The 22,057-nt window shown below is 37.7% G+C and overlaps 1 protein-coding gene across 2 annotated transcripts in view; it reads left to right on the top strand.

The window, feature by feature from the left end:
* slc29a4a (solute carrier family 29 member 4a) overlaps positions 1-5,984 on the top strand; it is a 30,610-nt gene extending 24,626 nt beyond the window's left edge. For both annotated transcript variants that reach the window (XM_052139010.1, XM_052139009.1), the window contains exons 8-11: positions 3,632-3,755; positions 4,813-5,000; positions 5,143-5,383; positions 5,528-5,984. In XM_052139010.1, coding sequence (XP_051994970.1) covers positions 3,632-3,755; positions 4,813-5,000; positions 5,143-5,383; positions 5,528-5,661 — 687 coding nt within the window. In that variant the 3' untranslated portion in view covers positions 5,662-5,984. The remainder of the gene's footprint in view (positions 1-3,631; positions 3,756-4,812; positions 5,001-5,142; positions 5,384-5,527) is intronic.
* The last annotated feature ends 16,073 nt before the right edge of the window (positions 5,985-22,057 follow it).

The raw sequence follows: 22,057 nt of genomic DNA, 5'->3' as shown, positions 1-22,057 counted from the left end.
ATAACATAATAACAAATAGAGAGAAAAAACATACAGATACATGTACTCTTTATTTGATCAAATGTGTTTACTCTTATATTAACACACAGTATGTATTAAAAATGACAAACAGAATGAAGATTTATTGTATTCATATATTATTTAATAAGTATTTTATAATTTCATATGTGACGTTTCTGCACCATTTTGTTCACTTACTGCTGAGATATAGTGCACTAACTGCCATTCACTATATAGGAAATAGTGAATGAGTAAACGATTGCATACACAGCCACTCTCGTCGCAACTATTGCCTTGTGCACATCACATAAGCGTACCTCGCTGTGCACTCGCAGAAATGTTGTCTGTTCGCGCTCCAGTTTTCAATCTCATGAATGGCAGTGATTTACACTCAATTTGGATGTTTACATGGATTTATACAGTTAATTCGCATGAAGAAGTTGCGATAGTTTCCAGTACCCCCGCAAGGGCGTGGAGTAAATGCATAAATACTGCTCATGACATGCGGGACAAAGTGCACTGATATATTGCTGCACTGATTTAAAAATGTACACTGAAAAACTGATGTCATATGAGCCCAGTTACAGAATCACCCTGAAAATGACCATCTCATTACACAGAAAAGCCAGCATTAGAATTAGAGCCAATATTTACCTCAGCGTGCTGCCTGAATTTGGAGCTGTGACTTTAATCTTGAAATATCATCTTGTCTTGGTGTTAAATGAAGGCATTGTATGACGAAACTATTATTTTTTTCACTGTGTGGAGTGAAGAAAGAGTTTCATTTTGAAGAGTTTGATGCTGCTGCACTGATGATTTGAGTGACAGTCTCATCACTCAAGTGGGAGCGTCTCATCGCAAGCAGCTGTGAACTTCTGCTCTCGTAAAAGTCCCATACAATAATCTCTCAATAAATTACACATTAATTCAAATTAAACCCAGTAATGTTACAACAGTAACGCCACACATTGTAAAGAAGTAAAAGTTAAAAAAAAAAATTTACTTTAGTGAGTGTAAAATTACCCACTTTTAAACCTTCTCTAAAAGTAAAATTAACCCCAAAATGTTACTCAAGTAAATGTAACGAGTTACTACCCACCTCTGCACACAAACAATGTTTTTATATGAAACGTCTTTTATTGAACACAATGTAAACATTTACAGTGCAGAGTTCTTACTTTTTCCAGCAACTGTATGCAAATGAGCAACTCTAAGATGTTTTGTGTGTGTCCACAATGACGGTTGTGGCATAGGTCAGGGGTTTTCAAAGTTCTTGAAATAGTATTAATGTCGAATTTGGTAAATGTTAACTTTATATAAAAAATAAAAGAATTGAATAACTGTGGACCTGCTAGCACCCTCTTGCTACTCTCTGGAGGTCCGTGAAACTCAGTTTGAAAACCCCTAGTGTAGGTGACTAATACTGCTGCATAAAGTTTGCTTTTGTAATAAAAAGTGCTGTGTAAATTAAACAGCACATGGTAACGTGTTTTCTTCCTCTATATTATGCATGGTTTAGAAAAAGAATTTGATTTAAATAAATCAGAGGAGTTATGGTGCTCTGGTGATGTGAAAGTTGAATTGTTAAGCTCTCTTTGATTAAGTTAAGACTGAAAAGTTCGTTTGGCATACTTAGCAGTGTTTTTTTGTAAAATGTCCCCTATATTCACACATTTGTGCCGGTCACTGCTCTCTGTAAATGTGCACTCGTGCATGATTTAAGTGCTCACTCAGACACTGGCAGTTCAGTTGGGGTAATATATGAAAGCACTTAAGAGTAACTTCAATACCAATAGTTGTGGCTGATTGTTAATGTGGCAAGGATAAAATGCACATATAATTACATATAAATGAAGCTCTTTTGTAGCTTAAAGACTGTTAATGTTATTTGTAGCACCTTAAATATTTTATAAAGGTTAAGTGTGTAGTTTTTGCACTTCTAGTGACACCATACATAATAGAAGAAATAATTTTGTATTTTTATGGAATGGTATGCAGAAAAGGTTCATACTCCCTGATAGCTATAACTGAATTAAGTGTCTTGAGATATCTCACCAGTCTCTGTGACAGCATTAGACTATGGAACTAACAAACAAAAATATGGTCGCTGTCAAATTCTATGAGCCAATTAATGAGCCAATTAAAAGACTTTGATGTGCTTACAAACTGTCAATCGTTTAGCAGGAAGCTGAGAGTGTAGTAGCTGAAGCGGATCCTTTAGGTCTAATGCCATATTCAGATTCATGAATGTTGTCAGTTCAGGGTGCTATTTTTTAGAAAATAATATCATCATTTACTCACCCTCATGCCTTTACAAATGTTAATGACTTTCTTTCTTCTGCAGAACACAAACAAAGATTTTGTGAAGACTAATTCTGCTCTGTTGGTCCATACAATGCAAGTGAATGGATGCAAAAATGTTGACGCTTACATTTTGGCATGGGTGAGAAACAGATCAATATTTAAGTAAATTCTTGCTAGAAATTGTTCTCCCTGCTTAGTAGGGGGCGTATACATGAAGAATGTGAATCACCAAAAACAAAAGAAGAAGAATGTGAAAGTGAGATTGACTGAGAACTTTTAGTAAATATTTACTTAAATATTGATCTGTTTCTCACCTACACCTATTACATCGCTTCTGAAGACATTGATTTAACCACTAGAGTCATATGGATTACTTTTATGCTGATTTATTTTATTTTTGGAGCCTCAAAATTTTGGCACCCATTCACTTACATTGTATGGACAGCAGAGCTGAAATATTCTTCTAAAGAGCTTCATTTGTGTTCTGCTGAATAAAGCAAGTTATACATATCTGGGAGGTCATAAGGGTGTGTAAATGATGAGAGAATTTTCATTTTTGGGTGAACTATCCCTTTAACTGTATCATTGGAAGCAGGGTTTTGGAAAGAGACACTCTAAATCTTTTGGACTGAAGTTCCAGAACCGCTAACAGTGCTTACAGCAACTTTAACGCATGCTAGTTGTCTCCTGAAAACTCCTTCCATCTGCCATTGATACCGACCAAAAACGATATTCCCACACCTAACACACAACAGTGTTGCTGAGACTGGTCGGGGTGCTCAAACAAACAGGGCAATGTTTTTATAGTGCCACAGAGCCATAGTGTTTGCATTTTTCAAGGAAATGTACCTACCAATGGATTTCTTCTAGTTGTCTCTTCATATTAAGATGGAAAAATATTGGCCCTGGTGTATAGCTTATGATACTCTGTGGAGGTATTTCTCTGGATCAGTTACACTGTGCTATCCCTGTCTCTGTTGCAATGAGAACTTAGAGCTGTTTTTTTACCTCAGCAAATTAAAGAGAGTGGTTTTTCTAGTTCAGCCTGACACTTAATCAAGTAATGGCCCTCCTCACATCTCCCCTGCAGAAATTCATGAAAAGCATTATAATATGAATACATTACACGCTCTTACAAAGTTGCAATGACCTGTTTGATACGGTCATTGATTTTGACGTGTTTTTTCATCATTAAATGAATATGATTTAGTGAAGGCAAGGTGTTTTTACAATATAAAGAAGAGAATGAGTGTTGTATTGATAGTCAGTCCTCTGTGGATGTAATGTATTCAGTAAGAATTGGTCAGATGTAATCTCTGTTTCCAAGGGCAATGGTGCAGTGGGTGCTTCTCCAGCTGAAGATGGCTGCACAGAGTTTGCTGGTGGTAACACTTACGTGAGGTTTGACGTGCCCAAACCAAAGACTGACAGGAGCTGGCCAGGCATAAAAAGTGAGATCACAATAATGGCTGCATATTATCATTTTTTATACTGGATTGTATATAATTTTTTACTGTTTTCTCATGCACGTTGCCAATAATATTTTTTTTTAAGGGCCAAAAATGTCACTTTCTGTCATTGCATTAAATAAAATATATTAAACCAAGTGGTGTCTGCAAACAACTGATTCTTTATATTTTCTCAGAATAAATGTCACTTTCCTTAGCCATTTTCTTCTATTTCTTTTGGCCAACTGATCTCAAGGTCATTTTAGTGGATGTGTAAAGTAGTTCAGCCCATTAACTATGGACATGTTCAACTAATGTTTGACAACCACAAAGTGTCCAATTACTTCTTGTCTTCACTTTGAACACTACATATAGACTCACTGAGCATTTTATTAGGTACACCTGTACACCTGCTAATCAGCCAATCATGTGGCAGCAGTGCAATGCATAAAATCATTCACATACGGGTCAGAAGCTTTAGTAAAGGTTCACATCACCCATCAGAATAGGGAAAAATGAGATCTCAGGGATTTCAAATGTGGCATGATTGTTGGTGTCAGACAGGCTGGTTTGAGTATTTCTAAAACTGCTGATCTCTAGAGTTTAGTAAGAATGGTGCCAAAAACAAAAAACAGTTCTGCGGACAGAAACATCTTGTTGATTAGAGAGGTCAACTGAGAATAGCCAGACTGTTTCGAGCTGATAGAAAGGCTACGGTAACAGAACATGTCAAACCATGAGGCAGATGGGCTACAAAAGCAGAAGACTACACCAGGCACTTTATTAGGACCATACTGTTACTAATAAAGTGCTCAGAGACTGCATATATACACTCACTGTGAATAACTTTTTTTTGTGAAATGTTTTGTCAAATGTTTGCTTGAGCAATATTTCTTTAAAATAAATCCCATGGGTTTGATATATTATATAATGCAAAGACATTCATAAATTTTGTAAGTGTGACTTATATGTCTAAATACTTTTTGTGGCCACTGTATGTAAAACACTGATAGAAAACATATGCTAGTGATTAATGGAGTAGTGACCCCTTCTGTTTCAGATATGATTCTGCATCGCTATGTGGTTGCAAGGGTAATCTGGACATACATGTTGTCCATTGCCGTCACTTATTTCATCACCCTGTGTCTTTTTCCTGGACTGGAGTCTGAGATCAGGAATGTCACGCTGGGGGAATGGCTGCCCATCCTTATCATGGCCATCTTCAACATCTCTGACTTTGTAGGCAAAGTAAGTTCAAGGACATCAGTGGATAGTTAGTTGTGTTGTAATACTTCTGTTCCTTCTGTTGCCACTACCGCTGCAGTCATCATGATAATGATAATGAATGAACATTGAGAGTCCTCTTTAATCAAGTGTCTTTTGTTTCAAGATCTTGGCAGCTGTGCCGTATGATTGGGATGGAACTCGTCTTCTCTTCTGCTCTTGTGTGCGAGTAGTCTTCATCCCTCTCTTCATCATGTGTGTGTACCCCACTCAGAAACCCACCTTTAGCCACCCAGCATGGCCTTGCATCTTCTCCCTCCTCATGGGCATCACTAATGGCTACTTTGGCAGTGTGCCCATGATTCATGCTGCAGGCAAGGTGGCACCTGAGCAGCGGGAACTAGCAGGTAAATTCATCACTCCTTTTAGAGTCATAGTGTATAAATAAAAAGTCTGTGCAGAAGTCTGCCTCAATATTTGGAAGGATACATTTGTAATCTCTACTCATGAGATGTAGTCAGTAACTTTGGTTCATGCAATTTCTCCTTTAGGGAACATAATGACTGTGTCCTACATGTCTGGACTGATGTTCGGCTCTGTGGTTGCTTATGCTGCCTACAGTTTCACTGCTCCAGGCTCCAGCCTCCATTCAGAGACTGGCTACAATTTCACCCAGGGGTACTAGTGCCCTATTCCAAACCAAAAAAAGAAAAAGAGGGAGAAAAACCGCTCATCATCATCAATCTCATCAGGTGGCATTCTGCAGTCCCCACAAATCAGACCTCTGCTGCAGGCTTTCTTTCGCCTGCCTTCAATGCTGTGTGCCTCTGAATGTAGTCAAATGGATGAAGAAACAAGCTCCGACACTATAATGACTTATATGTGTGCTTAGTTGTGTTGCCTTTTCTTGCTCTCTGAGAGTTTTCTTCAAACTGCAAAATGTTATTTGATTGTGTTTTATGTAAGAGGCCAAATGTAAACTGTGTGGTAATAAAGCTGGTAGCACTGTGAATAACCAGGTGAAGAAGTTTGATGTTTTTCCTGGCTTACTGTCTGACTCCACATTCTGTGGTGTTGTATATGAATTTGGCAGACAAACATGGATGCTTATGAGTAAATTATGATTTATGATTATGAGTTATGATTAAATATGATGTATCACTGGATGCATGTTAAAAGGAATTTCAGAAATGAAAAATGTATTCTAATTGAGAGCAATATGGATACTGGACCTTTTCTCCTAAAGCTAACTGAATGTAAAACAAATCCTTAAATATTTATATACAATTCAATCCAGTACAATTGAAGTGAATGGGGCCAATCCGTTCGGACGCAGAAGTCGTTGGGTCAAACATTGATGAACTCCGCCCACAAACTCACGTCGCCTTCTTGTTTTCTGATTGGCTAATACACGCAGCCGCAGTCAGAATTTCTTTTTCTGTTACAGATAATGGAGCTATCGTACATAGAGAAGCGTTTTTGTCAGGAAACGTATTTCAGTTTTATCTGTCAGGCAGAATGGATATTTAATGCTTGGCAATAAAAAAACGCTTAAGTAGCAGTAGCTTGATTATCCATCTAAAATGGAAAGAGGAAAATGTCATAACTTAAAACCAGCAGATGGCATCACAGGACAACGTTGAGTCTGAAAATTGACATTCCTATCATGAGTTTACAAATATTCACTATAATGTTAATAGTTTAGCTAGAGGCACAGACAGAGAGTTTCAATTTGATCTTGTAGCCTAGAGAAGAAAAGTCAGATGGTTTATCCTATACAGGATATATAATGGAAAGCAAATGGAGATTTTTCTCCAGAATTGTTTTTTATAATGCAGTATCACATGTGTTTCTTCTAGTTTCAGAAGAAAAGTCTCAAACTGTGCTCATATTTGCCAAGATACCAAGTCTTCAATGTGAAGACTTTTCCGCATGCACACAAAATTCCTCAACAAGAGTCCAAGATCTGATCTATTTTATCCATGTTCATTTTTTTATCCAAACAAGTATCACATTTACTTCTGTTTACATTTCTCCAAAGGCATTTATGTGAAACATCTTAGACAAAGTTGAAACTGAAATGAAACTGAATAATGGGCTTGCACTTAGGTTGAGGATGGACTTTCGCGTTCAAGTGATTTTTGATTTGAGCACTGCTTAACTCTATAAGCAGTTGCTATTAAATTGTCTGTGCAACAGTTTTACTGTCTTTACACTTGATCACCTGGCAAGTACAAATCAATAATAAAATAAATTAATCTGGTCCAGCATGAGGAAATGTATTAAATCAAGTTTGATGAACATAATGAAGTTAATCCAGCTTAATTATGTAAACTCAATTAAACTGACTTAATCTGGATGAAAGACATTAAGTTACTTGTAAAAACTTTCTACAATTCTAATACAATACAATACAAAAGTTAAGACTTAGTTGGATTTTTTGAGTGTACAGTTTATGCTCTATGCGATGTGCTGTAATAAGTAATGCAGAGAACAGATGTGCACACTGCCGTGGTGGTAGAACATTCTGGAGATGCTCTGTACTGTGTTGATATGCTTCTATGAGGAGGGAACATACATGAATGGTAGGTTGATCAGCAAACACTGAAATATATTAAAGCAATAGCCAGTTTACATCTACTCTGTAAGAATAGCAATGGGCCTCTCAAATAGGCCATACAATTCTAGGCTGTTGATCCATCTGTCTGCCTGAATGGCATGCACATGACAGATTTCCACCTAATTTAGAAGACACATTCATCTACAACCTCCTGGGTTGGTATTAGCACTCATCCAATTATTTCTTTACTAAATATAGAGACATTAGCCACATTATTAGGATTTTATTGAAATGCAGCAGGAGAAGCTTATTTTCAAAATTGTAAAATCCCTTTGTAGACTGACAATACATTTTCTACAGGCGCCTTCCCACTGGATTAACTCAGGGCTGCTCAAGAGCACAATGGCGATTCCAGTTTCCAGTCACTGTCTAATTCATGAATTGGCCATACTGGGGTTTTAACCAGAAACCCATAGGATTACCGTTCCTTTTTTCCACTTTTTACTTTAGGTAGCATAATATAGCAGTGAGGAAACAGGAAATGACATGATGAGAGCCAGACCCAAACTTGTTTTTCCGGTATGCTGTTAGCACTTCAACTCTTACTCGCCAGTTCTCCGATACGCCGCAGCTTGTTCCTCGGCCACTCCTCCACCCTTTATCGGACGACAGCCGCGCCTCTCCGGGAGGATCCGAGGCAGTCCTCCAGCCCCTGGCGGACGGAACACCCCGCCGCGTTGTCAGGGCACAGAAGGGGTCTCCCACGCCCCTGGCAGCGGTCCTCTCGCTCCAGGCGGTCGCCAGTGAGCCCCTCCCCGCCGTCTTAAACCCCGCCGCGTTTCAGCGGCCGGTAGGCGACTCCTGCGCCCCTGGCAGCGGCCCTGACCGCTCCAGGCGGTCGGCTAGGAGCCCCTTCTCCCCTCGCGGTCGGCGGCCGTCGTCCTCGTTCAGGCGGCTGGCTCCTCGTCCCCCGGCAGATGGCCGCGGCTGCTCCGTTGGGGTGGACGGTAGTGGCGAGAACTCTACTACGGCGTATCCGGCTTGACGATATAAATAATAGTTTAATGGTGGTAAACTTAAAAGACAACATAAACCATACCTGTCAACATTTGGTTTTCAAAATCCGGGAGATTTGTTTTTTGGGGGGGGTTGTTATGAGCCTACCTCTTCATGCTGTAAGAGGTAGGCTCATGCTGTTAAGTGTACTGCACGTGTTAAGTGTATTATTTACATTGCAATACCCATAAATGAAAACATAACTTAATTTATTAATATTTCTTAATTTTTTTATTTGTCATTTTATTACAACAAAACATCACAGTTTTTAACACTGGTACAAACACATAACACTGTGGTACAAACTAATTTAACACATTTATTTACAGTTCATTCCTTGAGCATCAATAACTGTCTCTCTTTTGTAAACATAAGTACAGTATGTTTTGTAAACATGAATATGTGCTCACTTTTTTTTGAAGTGTTGTAATTGTATGTGGCAAATTTTGCTGCTCTCAGTGCCCTCTTGGACGGAGTGTATTTTGAAACCAAAACGGTGTGGTTTATTTTGCAGGATAGGAGAGAGCAAAGAGTGCTGTTATTCATGCTCATGCGATTTTCTGTAACTCTCTGTCTGTCCTTTCGTGATTTCAGATCGCCTGTGTGCCCTTACTTGCCTCTTCTGCGCTGATGGTGCCGCTGTGTTTTAATGTGCTGGCTAATGTCATTTTTCCGCCGTGGCCTACATTAAAATCAATGCGACATACCTTACAAAAAGCGTTATATGACTGGGTAAGATGCACGTACATTGTTAGGTCCAACATTGTTGAAATTTACAATTGTACTTCAGTTTCTTTGTGGGGACACCGCCTCCTGCCATCATGTCTATCGGCTCGCTTTGGGTTAAACTTTCCGCGACTGCGCAACTGGGTTATACTAGGTTGCCAGGTTGAGGTGACAAATGGGTTGAAATTGTAAATGGTGTGTGGATTGTGTGAATATAATGCATTTAATACAATCTGGCAACTGATCAACATTAGACAAACATATTGGTCCGATTAATAATAATAATCGGCGATTATTCATAAAGGAGTTTGGGCCATGCAAATTACGGGAGTTTCCCGGGAGAAATAACAAACCGGGAGGGGTCCGGGAGATAGGGCTAAAAAACGTGAGAAACCCGGGAAAAACGGGAGTGTTGACAGGTATGACATAAACACGCATGACGGACATGTCCGCTAATGATCTCTCTCTCCCGCACGACACCCTGCAGTCGACCATTAAACCTCAGAGGCTTCATTAGCCTAATACGGGACCGGGTGCGTAGGATCACGACCCGGCCCCTGCCACAGCTGCCTTTATCTCCTTTTTAGGACTTCAATGGCCTGGTCACCATTAACTTGCGTTGAATGGACCTACAGAGCCGAAATATTCTTCTAAAAATGCTTGTTTGTATTCTGCAATAGAAAGAAAGTCATACACATCTGGGATGGCATGAGTACAGTAAATGATGAGAGAATTTTCATTTTTGCGTGAACCATCCTTTTAAGCGTAAAAATAAACGTAGTCCTTTAATAAAAACGTACATTTTGGACTGTTCATCATACAGAGAAGAGTGACACGCAAGTCAAACAGACTACTTTTATGACATGCTTTTTTTAAGCTTTAAAATTAGTCATTATCAGCTGTTATTATATGAAAATAAGCATTCACAACGTTCTTTAATGAGGGTGAATTTGTAATGAGGGTGAGAAAATAATGACAGAATTTTCATTTTTGGGTGAACTATTACTTTAAGCAATTTTACAGCAATCGGTCTATTTAATACCCTCACGTCCCTCACAATGAATGCTCAAGCCTGATGATTTGTCAGTTTTCCCTCACTCCCCTCTTTTTACAATTGGAGAGTTCCATGGAAACATGAACATTATGAATAGTGTTGATACAAGGTTGGCCTAATTAACTCCATGAAGATTCTCAGTCAAAGTGAGGGTTCTAATTTTGGCCTTGCCACAACAGGGTTTCTAGTGTCTAATAGTAATGTTCCTGAACATTTTTCACTTTGCTCCAGTTCTTAGGCGCTTTGAGATGCCTCCAAAACTCGGGAGGAGTTGGATCAACTCTGTGAAAGTTAAACGGGCCAAGATGTGCCAACTGACACCCAATTCATCAAAGGGAGTCATCTCCTATCCTGTGCTGTAATCCCTCTGTCCTCTAAACTGGATATACACCAAAAGAACAATGGTGGCGAGGTAACTTTATGGCTATTTGGAATGACCTTGAGTGAAAAGGTTTGGTTAGGGTTAGGGTAAGAGTTAGGTCTGGGTTAGCGTTCATTTTTACTTTTAACAATTCAACTGTCCTTGCTGTCAAATTTGCTGTCCTTGTTTTCACCTTGGACTGTCTGGTTTTAACAATCTTTCAAAGATAAAAATCCAGCAGTGTCTCATTGTAAATATACTTGTTTAGAGTATTTCTCTTGGGAAAGTAACAAATGTGGAATTCTCATTTTGTTCCCAGGCTGTGGTGAAATATTATTTTTCTTTGTAGCAATCTTCTCAGCAGAGTCAAGGATGTAGCCAAGGTTGGATTCATACTTCCTCTGACACACACACACACACACACACACACACACACACACACACACACACACACACACACACACACACACACACACACACACACACACACAAGCACTTGTGACTATTATACAGTATCTAATAGCTATTTCACAAGTGTCAGTGCACTCAAGATATGTGTTGTGATAGTTTCCACCAGGCGCTGCAACAAAAAGGTACACAGGCAATGGAGTTGGTTTGGTTGAAGGTTAAAGTCATGAAAAGACATGTGAATAGTTAAAATTGTCAATATGTTAGAGCAGCAGTCACAACTGTGGGAGACATACTGTTAACACGAAGCATTCTCAGGGGATGGAGCAGATTGCAAACTTCATGCCACCCCAATGCATTTTTTCTACTCGTATAGCTTTAATGGAGACAGTGTTGAATGTTTAATGACATGCCAGACACTGGGGCCCCAATGTTATGACTTATGCCTTCTAAGCCAGCAAGTGTACTGAGAGGTCCCATTTTTAGACTGATAGATTCATAATGATCTTCCAAGTAAAAGACTAACTCTCATTTTTGAACAGTTTCAATTGGGATGCAGTCACAGATGTTTGGGGTTCAGTACAAGTTGTCAGTCGACAGCATTTGTGGCATTATTGCTGCATCCCAATTCGCCTGCTTGTGCAATGTACTCTTTTTTTTTGTGATGGAAAAGTCTATACTTTTTAGTGTGTAGCAAAAAAGTATGGGACATACTACCACGCCATACAATTGCATCTAGAAATCAAAGACCCCATGGTCGTGCATCCTGTCAATGTATTCCACCTGTCAATCATCCTGTTACATTTATAATGACGGACATGTTTCTCTTTTAATGTTTACTTTTAAATTTTTACTTTTCTTCAGTATTCTTCATTGCATTTCATTAACGCCATCACACAATGCTTCCTACCATATTGAAGGAAAGCAGCATGTTGTGAAATATCTGTTGCAGGTCTTTCGTGTGGAGGGCCGCTGATGTTTATAACAATGCATGTACTAATGTGTAGTTAATGCAAATCAAACTTATCTCTTTTCCTGTCATCATCTCAATTTAATGTGTGTTGCATATGAAATATAATATGGATAACGGTTAATAAATCTTTGAATCAAATTAAAGATATCATCAACTAAAGATTATATACTTAACATGATCATTATATCTAGTCAGTAAAACAGAACATATACATGACACTGCTGGATCACATTATTTATTTATTTATAATTGCCAACATCACATTACAGCTGTCCACTGAAAGAAAATCTGACCTCCGCTATATAGGTGTGATATAATAAATGGCAAAAAGAGACAATTGTTTTAATTTGTTTAATGTTTTTGTTTGAGTTGTACTTTTATTCCACATGGTGCTGACATTTTTCTTAAAAGATTATTTTCAAGAAAGAAAGCTCTTATGAACACAAGAGCAATACAATAATCCACAATAAGCAATACAAATACAGTAGATTGACATGAGAGCATGCTGGATGGCAAGATAGATGTTAAGTATCATTCACTCAAAGTCAAATGCTTTTCTGTTCACTGTGTAAATGAAGCAGCTGATCATCGCAACTTAATGAGCTGGTCAGCATCTTTGTCCTACAGCACGGACAATGTCGTTTCTTTTTAAAGTGTTCATCCATTACAGGTGCACTCAGTCATTTTTTTAAATAGTTTACTTCAAAATAAATAAAACTAAAGTTTTGAAAAATACATATAGTATCATGAGCACTCACATGATGACTACATATAACTACAGTCATATCAGTAACCTTATAAAAGCAGGTTTATTCTACATGGAGAGGGTCTCCTCATGGGGGCTGCCATATTAGGATCACATGACCAGTTGAGTACTCCTCGCTTAATCTCAGTAAGCACCCTGTTGTTGGATACTTGAGGATTAAATTAATTATGGCTGAATGTGAATAGTGAATTTCCTTTCATCTCAGACCTCACTGCAGCTGAACTCCCTGCACTGCCTGGAGTTATGCTGCAGCTTTTGAAACCATGTGTATCTTAACGACTTGCTCCATGTATTTCCATTGTAAGTGCTTCACTGTAACCGCAGTTTTTTTTTTTTAAATAAGCGAGGGTCCAGTCAAAATATTTTTTGTGATAATCAGCATAATGCCACAAATGTTGTACACTGAGCTGAACTTGTGTTGAACATGGAATATTTCTTTAAGCAGGGGCAGACTGGCCATCGGGAGGACTGAGTGTTTTCCTGGTGGCCTGCTGGGTAATTTGGGCCAGCCCGCTGCAGCACACGTACCGTACCATCCAACAGGCTATATAGGCAGCTGCCCTTTGCTCTAACATGCCTGCGCAAACCTAATTACAGAGCAATATTCAATAGCTTTGTAAGGTAAAGCCACTAGAATGTCTTTTATTTTAAAATTACTTACACATCGGAGTACATATCCGTGTGAGCGCATTTACTGCAAACATACAAATCAAAATAATAGTGACAACCAAAAGTACAAGATGAGCACTGAATAATCGCAAAATGACAAATAACTGCAAGTTACAACAAATCCAATAAACAGCAGAGTAAATAAAATCAGCAACGAGTAAAGCTATGAGCAGTACATAGTCATTTGCATAATTTAGTCATACCGCAAACCATTACTGGGAGCTGAAGTGTGGCTTGCTGAATAATGCTCATGCCTGATAAAAATGCAGAAAACAAGACATGTGAAAAATATTACTTGAATAATACTTAAAATATTATTTGAGGATTTCTTTGTTTAAAGGATTGCAGAAACAGCGCTTGTCAAATTATTAGGGCTTTTTCTCAAGAATAATCTGGTGAAAGAAATTAAAAAACTGCAGATATAAAGATGCAACAAACTCACATAAAGTGAAAATATGAGCAATTAATCTGCAAAATATCTGCAAAAACCTACACTTTAAGAGGACTGTTTCTTTTTCTTGTTTTGGACATATATATATATATATATATACTGAGTAGCCCAATCAGCTGAAGAGAGATAAGAGTAGGAGGTGGGGATGCCAGAGAGAGAAAGAGAGAGAGAGAGAGAGAGAAAGAGAGACACACACACAAACACACAGAGCTGTGTGTGTGCTGTCAACGTCTGTTATTATGTTCCAGTTCAGTTTGATGTTGTGTTATGATTAAAAGTCTTTTGGTCGTAAACCGGTTCCTGCTTCCTCCCTTACGATGAGCAAGAGACCTGTCTGCCCAGTGCTACTTCAATCAGAAACAGAGGTTAGACATTATAGCTCTCAGGTGTGTGCACCCATACCACTTTCTCTCTCTCCGGATGAATGCTCGACCACACTCCAGCCGCCACAATATATGATATATTATTATTATATTATTGTTTCCACAATCTCATATTAACTTAAGGTTTGCACTTCTAGAAAAAAGTTTTATAAAGCATATGGAGGTAGTACCTCGGCTGAAAAGAAGATTAAACCAGACTAAGATGCTTTGCTGGTTTTAGCCGGTTTAAGATGGTCTCCCAGCCTGGCCAGCAGACAAATGCCCGAAACTCCACTAAAAAGCTGACAAGTGCCCAAAACTCCTCCAGACCAGGCCAGCTTGGCCTAGTAGAGTACAGTATATATACAGCACACCTCCCTTTTGATTATTAACATGAACATTAACATAGGCTTGTTTGTCACACTAATCACAAGGTGTAATAGTAGCATTCCATCTGGAAAACGCCACCCATATGTGAGTGATGGTACTTTTAAAGTAGATATGTCATAAACCCCACATTTTTTGGTGATAATTGGAATACTTAAACATTGTATGTGTTTGAAACAAATACAGAATCATGGTTTATAATCTAAAATATTTGTATGAAAAACATCATAGAAATTTGGGGATGTTCACTTTTGACTTGGCAATCTAGCAATCATTGTGTTCATATTTGCTCTGTCTCACAGTGACAAAGGATAAACAGGATCACACTGTTCATGCTGACTCTGTTGCTCTCTATATTGTTTTCCAAATTTTTTCTCACAAACCGTCAAATCCTGCCTTTCTACTTTTGGATAAGGAGATAAATACAGACAAAAGATCCCCTTTAAGCAGAAAATGCAATCAGGATTATAATTGTGTTTTATGGTCCTGCATACAAATCAGGTGTCATGACTAAAAATCAAGTCCCTTTCATGCATTAGTAAGCTAAACCTCTTTATGGGCAAAAGTGGTACGACTTTGAATTGGGTATCATTTTTTTTTTAAACACACAAGGCATTACCTGCAGTTTGCAGGATTTCAGTTAAAACCCAGGTTTATATGGGATTATACATGTACTTTTGAAGGGTTTCAGTGGCAGGTTATGGACTGGATTATGATTTGACAGGAAGAGACAGAGTTACAGATTAGTGTGACCTCAATTTTCACTCACACATGCACTCATATGGGATTGAATTTCAGATCAGGTTGAGGAAGGATAGTGTAACACTGGGGAGCTTTGGATACTTTATGTTTGTAATCTGGGCCAGGGAGTGTCTGACGATATTTAGTGAAGGTACTGACGTCTGCAGCATGACAGATCCCCTTGGGTTCTCTTGGTTCTTTAACTTTTTTATTCACAAAGTTTTTAAAGCTTTTTTGTAGAGCCAGAACCACATGAAAAATGTTACCTTAAGAAAAAGAAAATTGGTATCCCATCAGCTCTCAATATATGGCCATTTTCAATTTTACAGCAACCCAGCATGGCTCCACTTAAATGGCTACTAGTAAGATTACTGCATTGTGTAGAAAAGGAGAGCATGCAAACCATGTGACGTCACCTTCGGTAAGCTGCATTCAATGAAAGTAATTTGATGAATTGAAGCTGTGCCGTAACTCTTCTTGGGTCAGGCAGTTCAGCTCAAGTGTGTTTTATTGTTCTATAAACCTGTTTTTTAAGGACAACCACTGTTCTTCTCTCCCACTCACTTCTTATCTATGCCCCTGCTACCAACCGTGTTAAAAATAAAATTATACATAATAAATTATTGTATTGATTTTACATTCAGCCCATTTTCCACATGAACAATTAAACTGCCTCAGGACTCCCCATAGTGCAATAATGTAAATACATATCTCATGTACATATGTAAATTCACTCAGATTTAATTCAATAACTGTACACACCCCTACCTTGCACATATTTTAACACTTGCGCATGTGCATACGCCATTCTATGTTACATATCCTATTTTTTTGTATGTCTATTTATACTACCTTGTTTTATATTCAGTGTCTCACTGTAATGTTCTGTGTGCACTTGTTTGTACTATCACCAAAAAATGTTTTCCTAGTGTACAAGTACATGAGCACACTTGGCAATAAAACTCATTGTCCCATGTCTGCCAACCATTTTGAGGTTGAGATCTGCCTGTCTGCACTGGTCTCAGATAATTTGAAATGCACCCTATGTTCAACTCCATATAAAGCCTCTGAGAGCAACATTGTTTTTCTCAATGTGAAAATGCACAGTAAATATTGGATTTCTAATGAAAACCTTATGCTATTGTACACTGTAGTGTACATTGTGTTTAGCAGTGTGGTGTTTCATGCTAAATCATGTATTTTTTTAAATGGTATATCGGATGAAACTAGAAACACTAATCTTTAGACTCAAACAGGTTTCAATCTTGCTTACCAGATGTAGTTTTGTTGCCATTTTTCCAACAACTCTGCTGTGATCGGCACCATGTTGTTTTGTCATGACTCCATACTAGTGGTTTGGATTTTGGTAAGTGCAGACCCATTTAAGCAGCAGAACTTACGTATAACCTACTGTTTGATTAGATTTTGAAGGTGCGTCCCAAACGGCAATTTTGTAGTGTGAATAGTGCAAGTAGTATGTTAACACTTATAATACAAAAAAAAGAAGTGTACTATGAGTACCTGGATGATGCACTTTTTCAACCATCAAAATGGAGCATGGAATGTTAAACACTTCATGCACTTGCACAAGCTTGCAGCTTGCCTAATGTAGCAGATGGGGTGGAGTTACCTGGCTGCATTACTGGTCTGACAACACAATTCTAGCAAAAACTGAGTGAAGACAGCACCTTATAAATGTAAGTTGAATGCTTTACCATCACCCCACACTGCGTGAATGTGAATATGTATGTTGTTTGAGATACATTTGTTGAACTGACGTTGGCTAATGCGCTAAAGCTAGCGGCAACACAACACATGCGTTTGAACTGTCAGCTATTAAACAGCAAATTCTTCTGTCTAGTTAAACCATTAAGTGTTCCATTTGGGACAATACTACACTTTGAAATTCCTACACTACATGGCTGAGTGCAAAGTATATATTGTAAGTGCATAGTGTATAGCGCGTCATTTGGGACACAGCTTGAGTTTAGTTTTCTGTGTTCTTCGAGTTCCTTACATTTTAGAACATTCAAATTATGTCACTTAAGGGGTTCCATTTCAGTTAGGATACTGCCTTAGAAGGCAGCTCACTAGGTTTTGGAACAGAGCCACTATCTTTACAGAGCTCTAGACTGATTTTGTTATATTTTGCATGATTTACATAAGCTACATTACCACATTTTCTATTTCAAACAAAGATTGTAACACTAGCCAAGACTTGCAAATAAGGCCAGAGTCCCTTAAATATTGACAAGCACTGTCCAAAGGCCAGTTCAAAGAAGACAGCCAAGTCATTGGATTATTCAGATAATGCTGTTTTACTGAATACAGCTATGAAGCATATCTTCACTGAGCAATACAGACAGCCTCAGATCTTGTCATGTGAAATTCAGAGTCCATTTCAATATCCAAGCCACATTTACTGTCTCTATAAAGCACCCCCAAGGATGTCTGGCTTGCCTGTAAAAATGTTTATCCGTCAATGTATCCACTCAAGCAATCACAAATCTGGAAAAATGGTGCGACAGTAAGGACATGGGCACAGGTTTTTGCAATAAAACATATTGATTGGATCTGTGCAAAATGACATAAAAGATTTGTGTAAAACATTTTAAGGTCTTACAAAAGATGGGATGGATTCTGTTTGCCATGTGCACAGGGTTGTGCTCTGTTAAAGGCCAAGAGGGCAGTGCTGCAATGACCCAGATTTGCAGACAGCTGTTTCTATGCACTGGACACACCCCAGAGAGCACAGGTAGATGAAACCATTAGAAATAAAAAGTAAATAAAGTGTTATCAGCCTTGCTGGGCTAGAAATAGCATATGTGTTTTACTTCTTCCTGTACCAATCTGTATTCAGGTTTTATACTTTTATACTCTCCATACAGCTGGGCTTCTCATTTTAGAGGAGGTGTGCTGGTATAGTTTATTTGGTCTGAGCCAGAAAACTCATTAGACAACATGAGTAACAAAGGTTTCCACCCATGCAGTATGAATAACATTTTTGAGACATTACATCCTGGGAGGAGTAAAACTGCATGTTGCATGCAGAGCACTGCAAAGATCAGTTTCTTGCTCATTATTTTTGTCTTTGTTGTCCAGTCAAAATATCGAAACATCCTTTAAACAATATTTATTTTCTCGAGAAGCAAAATCAACTTGCCATATTAAAGGGATTGTACACCCAAAAATGACATTTTTGTGATAATTTACTCCTCCTCTTCTAAACCGGTATGACTTTCTCTGAGGCAGACTGTTCACTCAGTTACTATGCACTTTCATTGTATGGAAAACGATAACGGCCGTTTAACATTTTTAATCCAGTTAATTACATGACATGGTGATTAAGTAATCACAATTAATTTAATTGTCAATATTTGCTGAGAAAGACCCCCAATAATAATATTTCAACATAAATAATAAATCATTCAAATAATTATGCATGTCATATAATTATATAATAAATATAATTAAATATTTTGCATTATTGTGGCAGATGAGCAAAGCATTGATTATACAAAATAAAAACCTTAAAAGTCAAAATATTGTTTGTTTTATTTTCATATCAATGAACATAAGCCTGTTGGCTTAGAGTCCACAGAAATCCATTTTAAGTTGAGTTTGTATCTTGTTCTTGCATTCTGTCCATGCTATTTAAAAATGTTGGTGTATGTATATATATATATATATATATATATATATATATATATATATATATATATATATATATATATATATATATATATATATATGTATGCATCAGCATCCAAAATGCCACATTTTTCAGTCACTTTGTCCCATAAAAAGTAGTGTGAAACTTTGAAAATCGCATCTTGAGATCTTTACTTTCTGTTGTACTTCATTCAGCTGTCAAGAACGCATCTTGTTTGTCCAGCTCTCATTCACAAGTGCTGCTTGTGAGGTTTGTTGAGGCACAGCAACTGCCCCCACTGACGTGCCTCGTGAAAACATCAAGTTACACATAGGCTGCTTCAAGTTTGAATTACTCCAATGGTAGGAAACCTATTTTTTTTTAGAAACTGATGTTTGCATCTGGACACATGATTAATTGGAGAATTCTTGCACTTAATTTATGCGTTAAATTACACTAGCGGTGGCTATCAGTGCAAAACTTTCTGCCAACATCTTAAAGTTATGGAACAACATAGTAATTTATATTTTTAGCAAACTATCCCTTTATAAAGTCTTTCAGAGAAATTAAAAATGTAAGAAAAATACATATAACTCAAAGGGGAAACAAGTTTATTTTTCTTAATTGGCAAATGTTTTTTTTTACGATTTTAGGCATAAATCTCACAACATTTTGTCACATGTCTTCTGAAAACTAAACATATAGCTTCCCAAGCCAATGTATCTTTCTGTTAGGATGGGTAAAAAAAAATATACATTTTTGAGATGGCAAAGACAGGTTAAGGTATCTGTTATAAAGGTGGGGATGTGGAACATGTAGGCTGCAATTCGATAATGTGTCACTTGTGTTCAGAAAGACACAATGCTGAAGGATGTTGAATGTGGGTGTAGTGGTTTACACTGGCTACACTTCTCACATTTTAAGTGAGTAAAGGAACCAAAAGTGGAGAGGGATTATTAAATAGCTGAGACCTTGAGTGTATGAATGTAATCATTGGTAAAATAGTATATTTTTTAAATCCAATGAAAGTGAATGGTAATTCTGCCTAATATCTACATTTGTGTTTCACGGAGGAAATAAAGTCAGATTTGGAAAAACACGAGGTTAAGTAAATGATGGTAGAAGTTCAATTATTTGGTGACTGAACCCTGTAAAGTGTTGTTAGCTATATGAACACATTTCCTGCACATTAGCCTGACACCGTTAGCTGGATATAGATCATCAACAATGACAGTTTCATTAAAGTCTTTCAAACATTTGTCTCTCAGTCTTGTAATATGAAGTTGCTTTTGTGCCAAAGCGGCAAAGCTTTTCTCATCTGCATGCACTTGTCTGCTTTGTGGAGTGACATGAGCAGCTGCATCTGGGCGCCTTTTCAGAGGAAGAAGCCGATACTTATGATGTCATGATTAAAAGAATGCTGCAAAGACAGAGCATGACTATTGTTTGGCATGATAAGTCTCTGCTCCTATGGTGAGCTGTGGTTTTCATGCACAGAAATCGCATGCATGTTGTGGTTAAGAAAGGCTGACACTCGCATACTCTAGAGACTTCAGATTTACCGACTACGCCAACCACACATGGGTAGATGAAATGCTGTGTGGGTGCATTCAGAGCAAGTGGGTGCATATTAACGGGAGTTTGTTTTTATCATGCTGTGCTATTTTTGCACAATAGCTCACAAACTTTAAAGACACATCGACGCTGGGTTTTTGCAAACAGGTTCAATGCATGTAGATTTTTTTTTTTTAACTTTCTTATACCAAAATGCTTTATGGGAACAGAACTAAATTCATCATAATTGACACTTACAAATATACATACAGTTATATGTACTGTACAGTAGTAGAGTAAAAATCCTGTCATAATTTACCCTCATATTGTTCCAAACCCAGACTGATCTCATGGAATTTACCTGACAATGACAAAAACTTTGCAAATCAAAATGATGTGCTTCATTAAAAGATAGGCTGCAGTTTTATGGTAAAATGTCCATCAGGGGGCACGGCAGCGAGTGAAATTATGTTTTAATAGGACATGGTTTTTAAGGTGAATATCAGATGGATGTTTTAATGAGTAAAACGTACTTACATAAAACTAACTGACAGTGTTTCAAAAGCAAATTCAACATGAAAAGCATATTTACTGAAGTAATCGCATAATTTCATGTCGCTTATATGATACATTTGCTTCACTTTCACTAAGAGTGTATTAGGCTGGGCTTGAGGCTCAGTCTTCAAGTCCATAGTCCAACACTCTATCAGGTGAGCTATCGCACAAGCTAATCATTTTGGAATACTTCTGTAAATGTAGGTGGATCTGTAATACAAATGTTAAAATGTATTATTTTTCACATGATGCGTTAGAGTAAAAGTGTTTTGATAGCATAACATAGTTAAGCAATAAGGCACGAGAAGCCATGCTATATTGTAAATTTGGTCACAGCTGAAGGGCATTGTTCACGAAGCATGCCTGCAACACTTTCAGCCGTGACTATATTCACAATATGGCACAGCTTTGATTGCCTTATTGTTTTTATAAAATGTTCACCACATAATAAAATATTAAGGACACAAATGTTCATTAAAACTTTATATTTTGTAAGTAAAATGCTTAATTGCCATTCTTCTGCCAGAAAATATAGTCCCTGGCAGTAAAAAGTAAACAGAACATTGCAATACATCAAGAATAACTGTCAGCTATGGGTGTATCACAGAGTGATACAAATAGAGTTCCTTGAAAAGGTCAGAGCTGTGCTTTATCATGAATAAAACACAGCTGTTGACCAATCAGGATCCAGAACTGGAACTATCAGTTTTATAACAGGGTGTGAGTAATAGAGTGAAAAATACAGTAAGTGTTACAGCTATAGTGTGATTTCAGTGAAAGTGAATAAGTTGTTGTAGCACCACTAG

This window comes from Xyrauchen texanus, chromosome 12 (genome assembly GCF_025860055.1).
Source record: "Xyrauchen texanus isolate HMW12.3.18 chromosome 12, RBS_HiC_50CHRs, whole genome shotgun sequence".
NCBI lineage: Eukaryota > Metazoa > Chordata > Actinopteri > Cypriniformes > Catostomidae > Xyrauchen > Xyrauchen texanus.
This window is presented reverse-complemented; position numbering and strand designations above follow the sequence as displayed.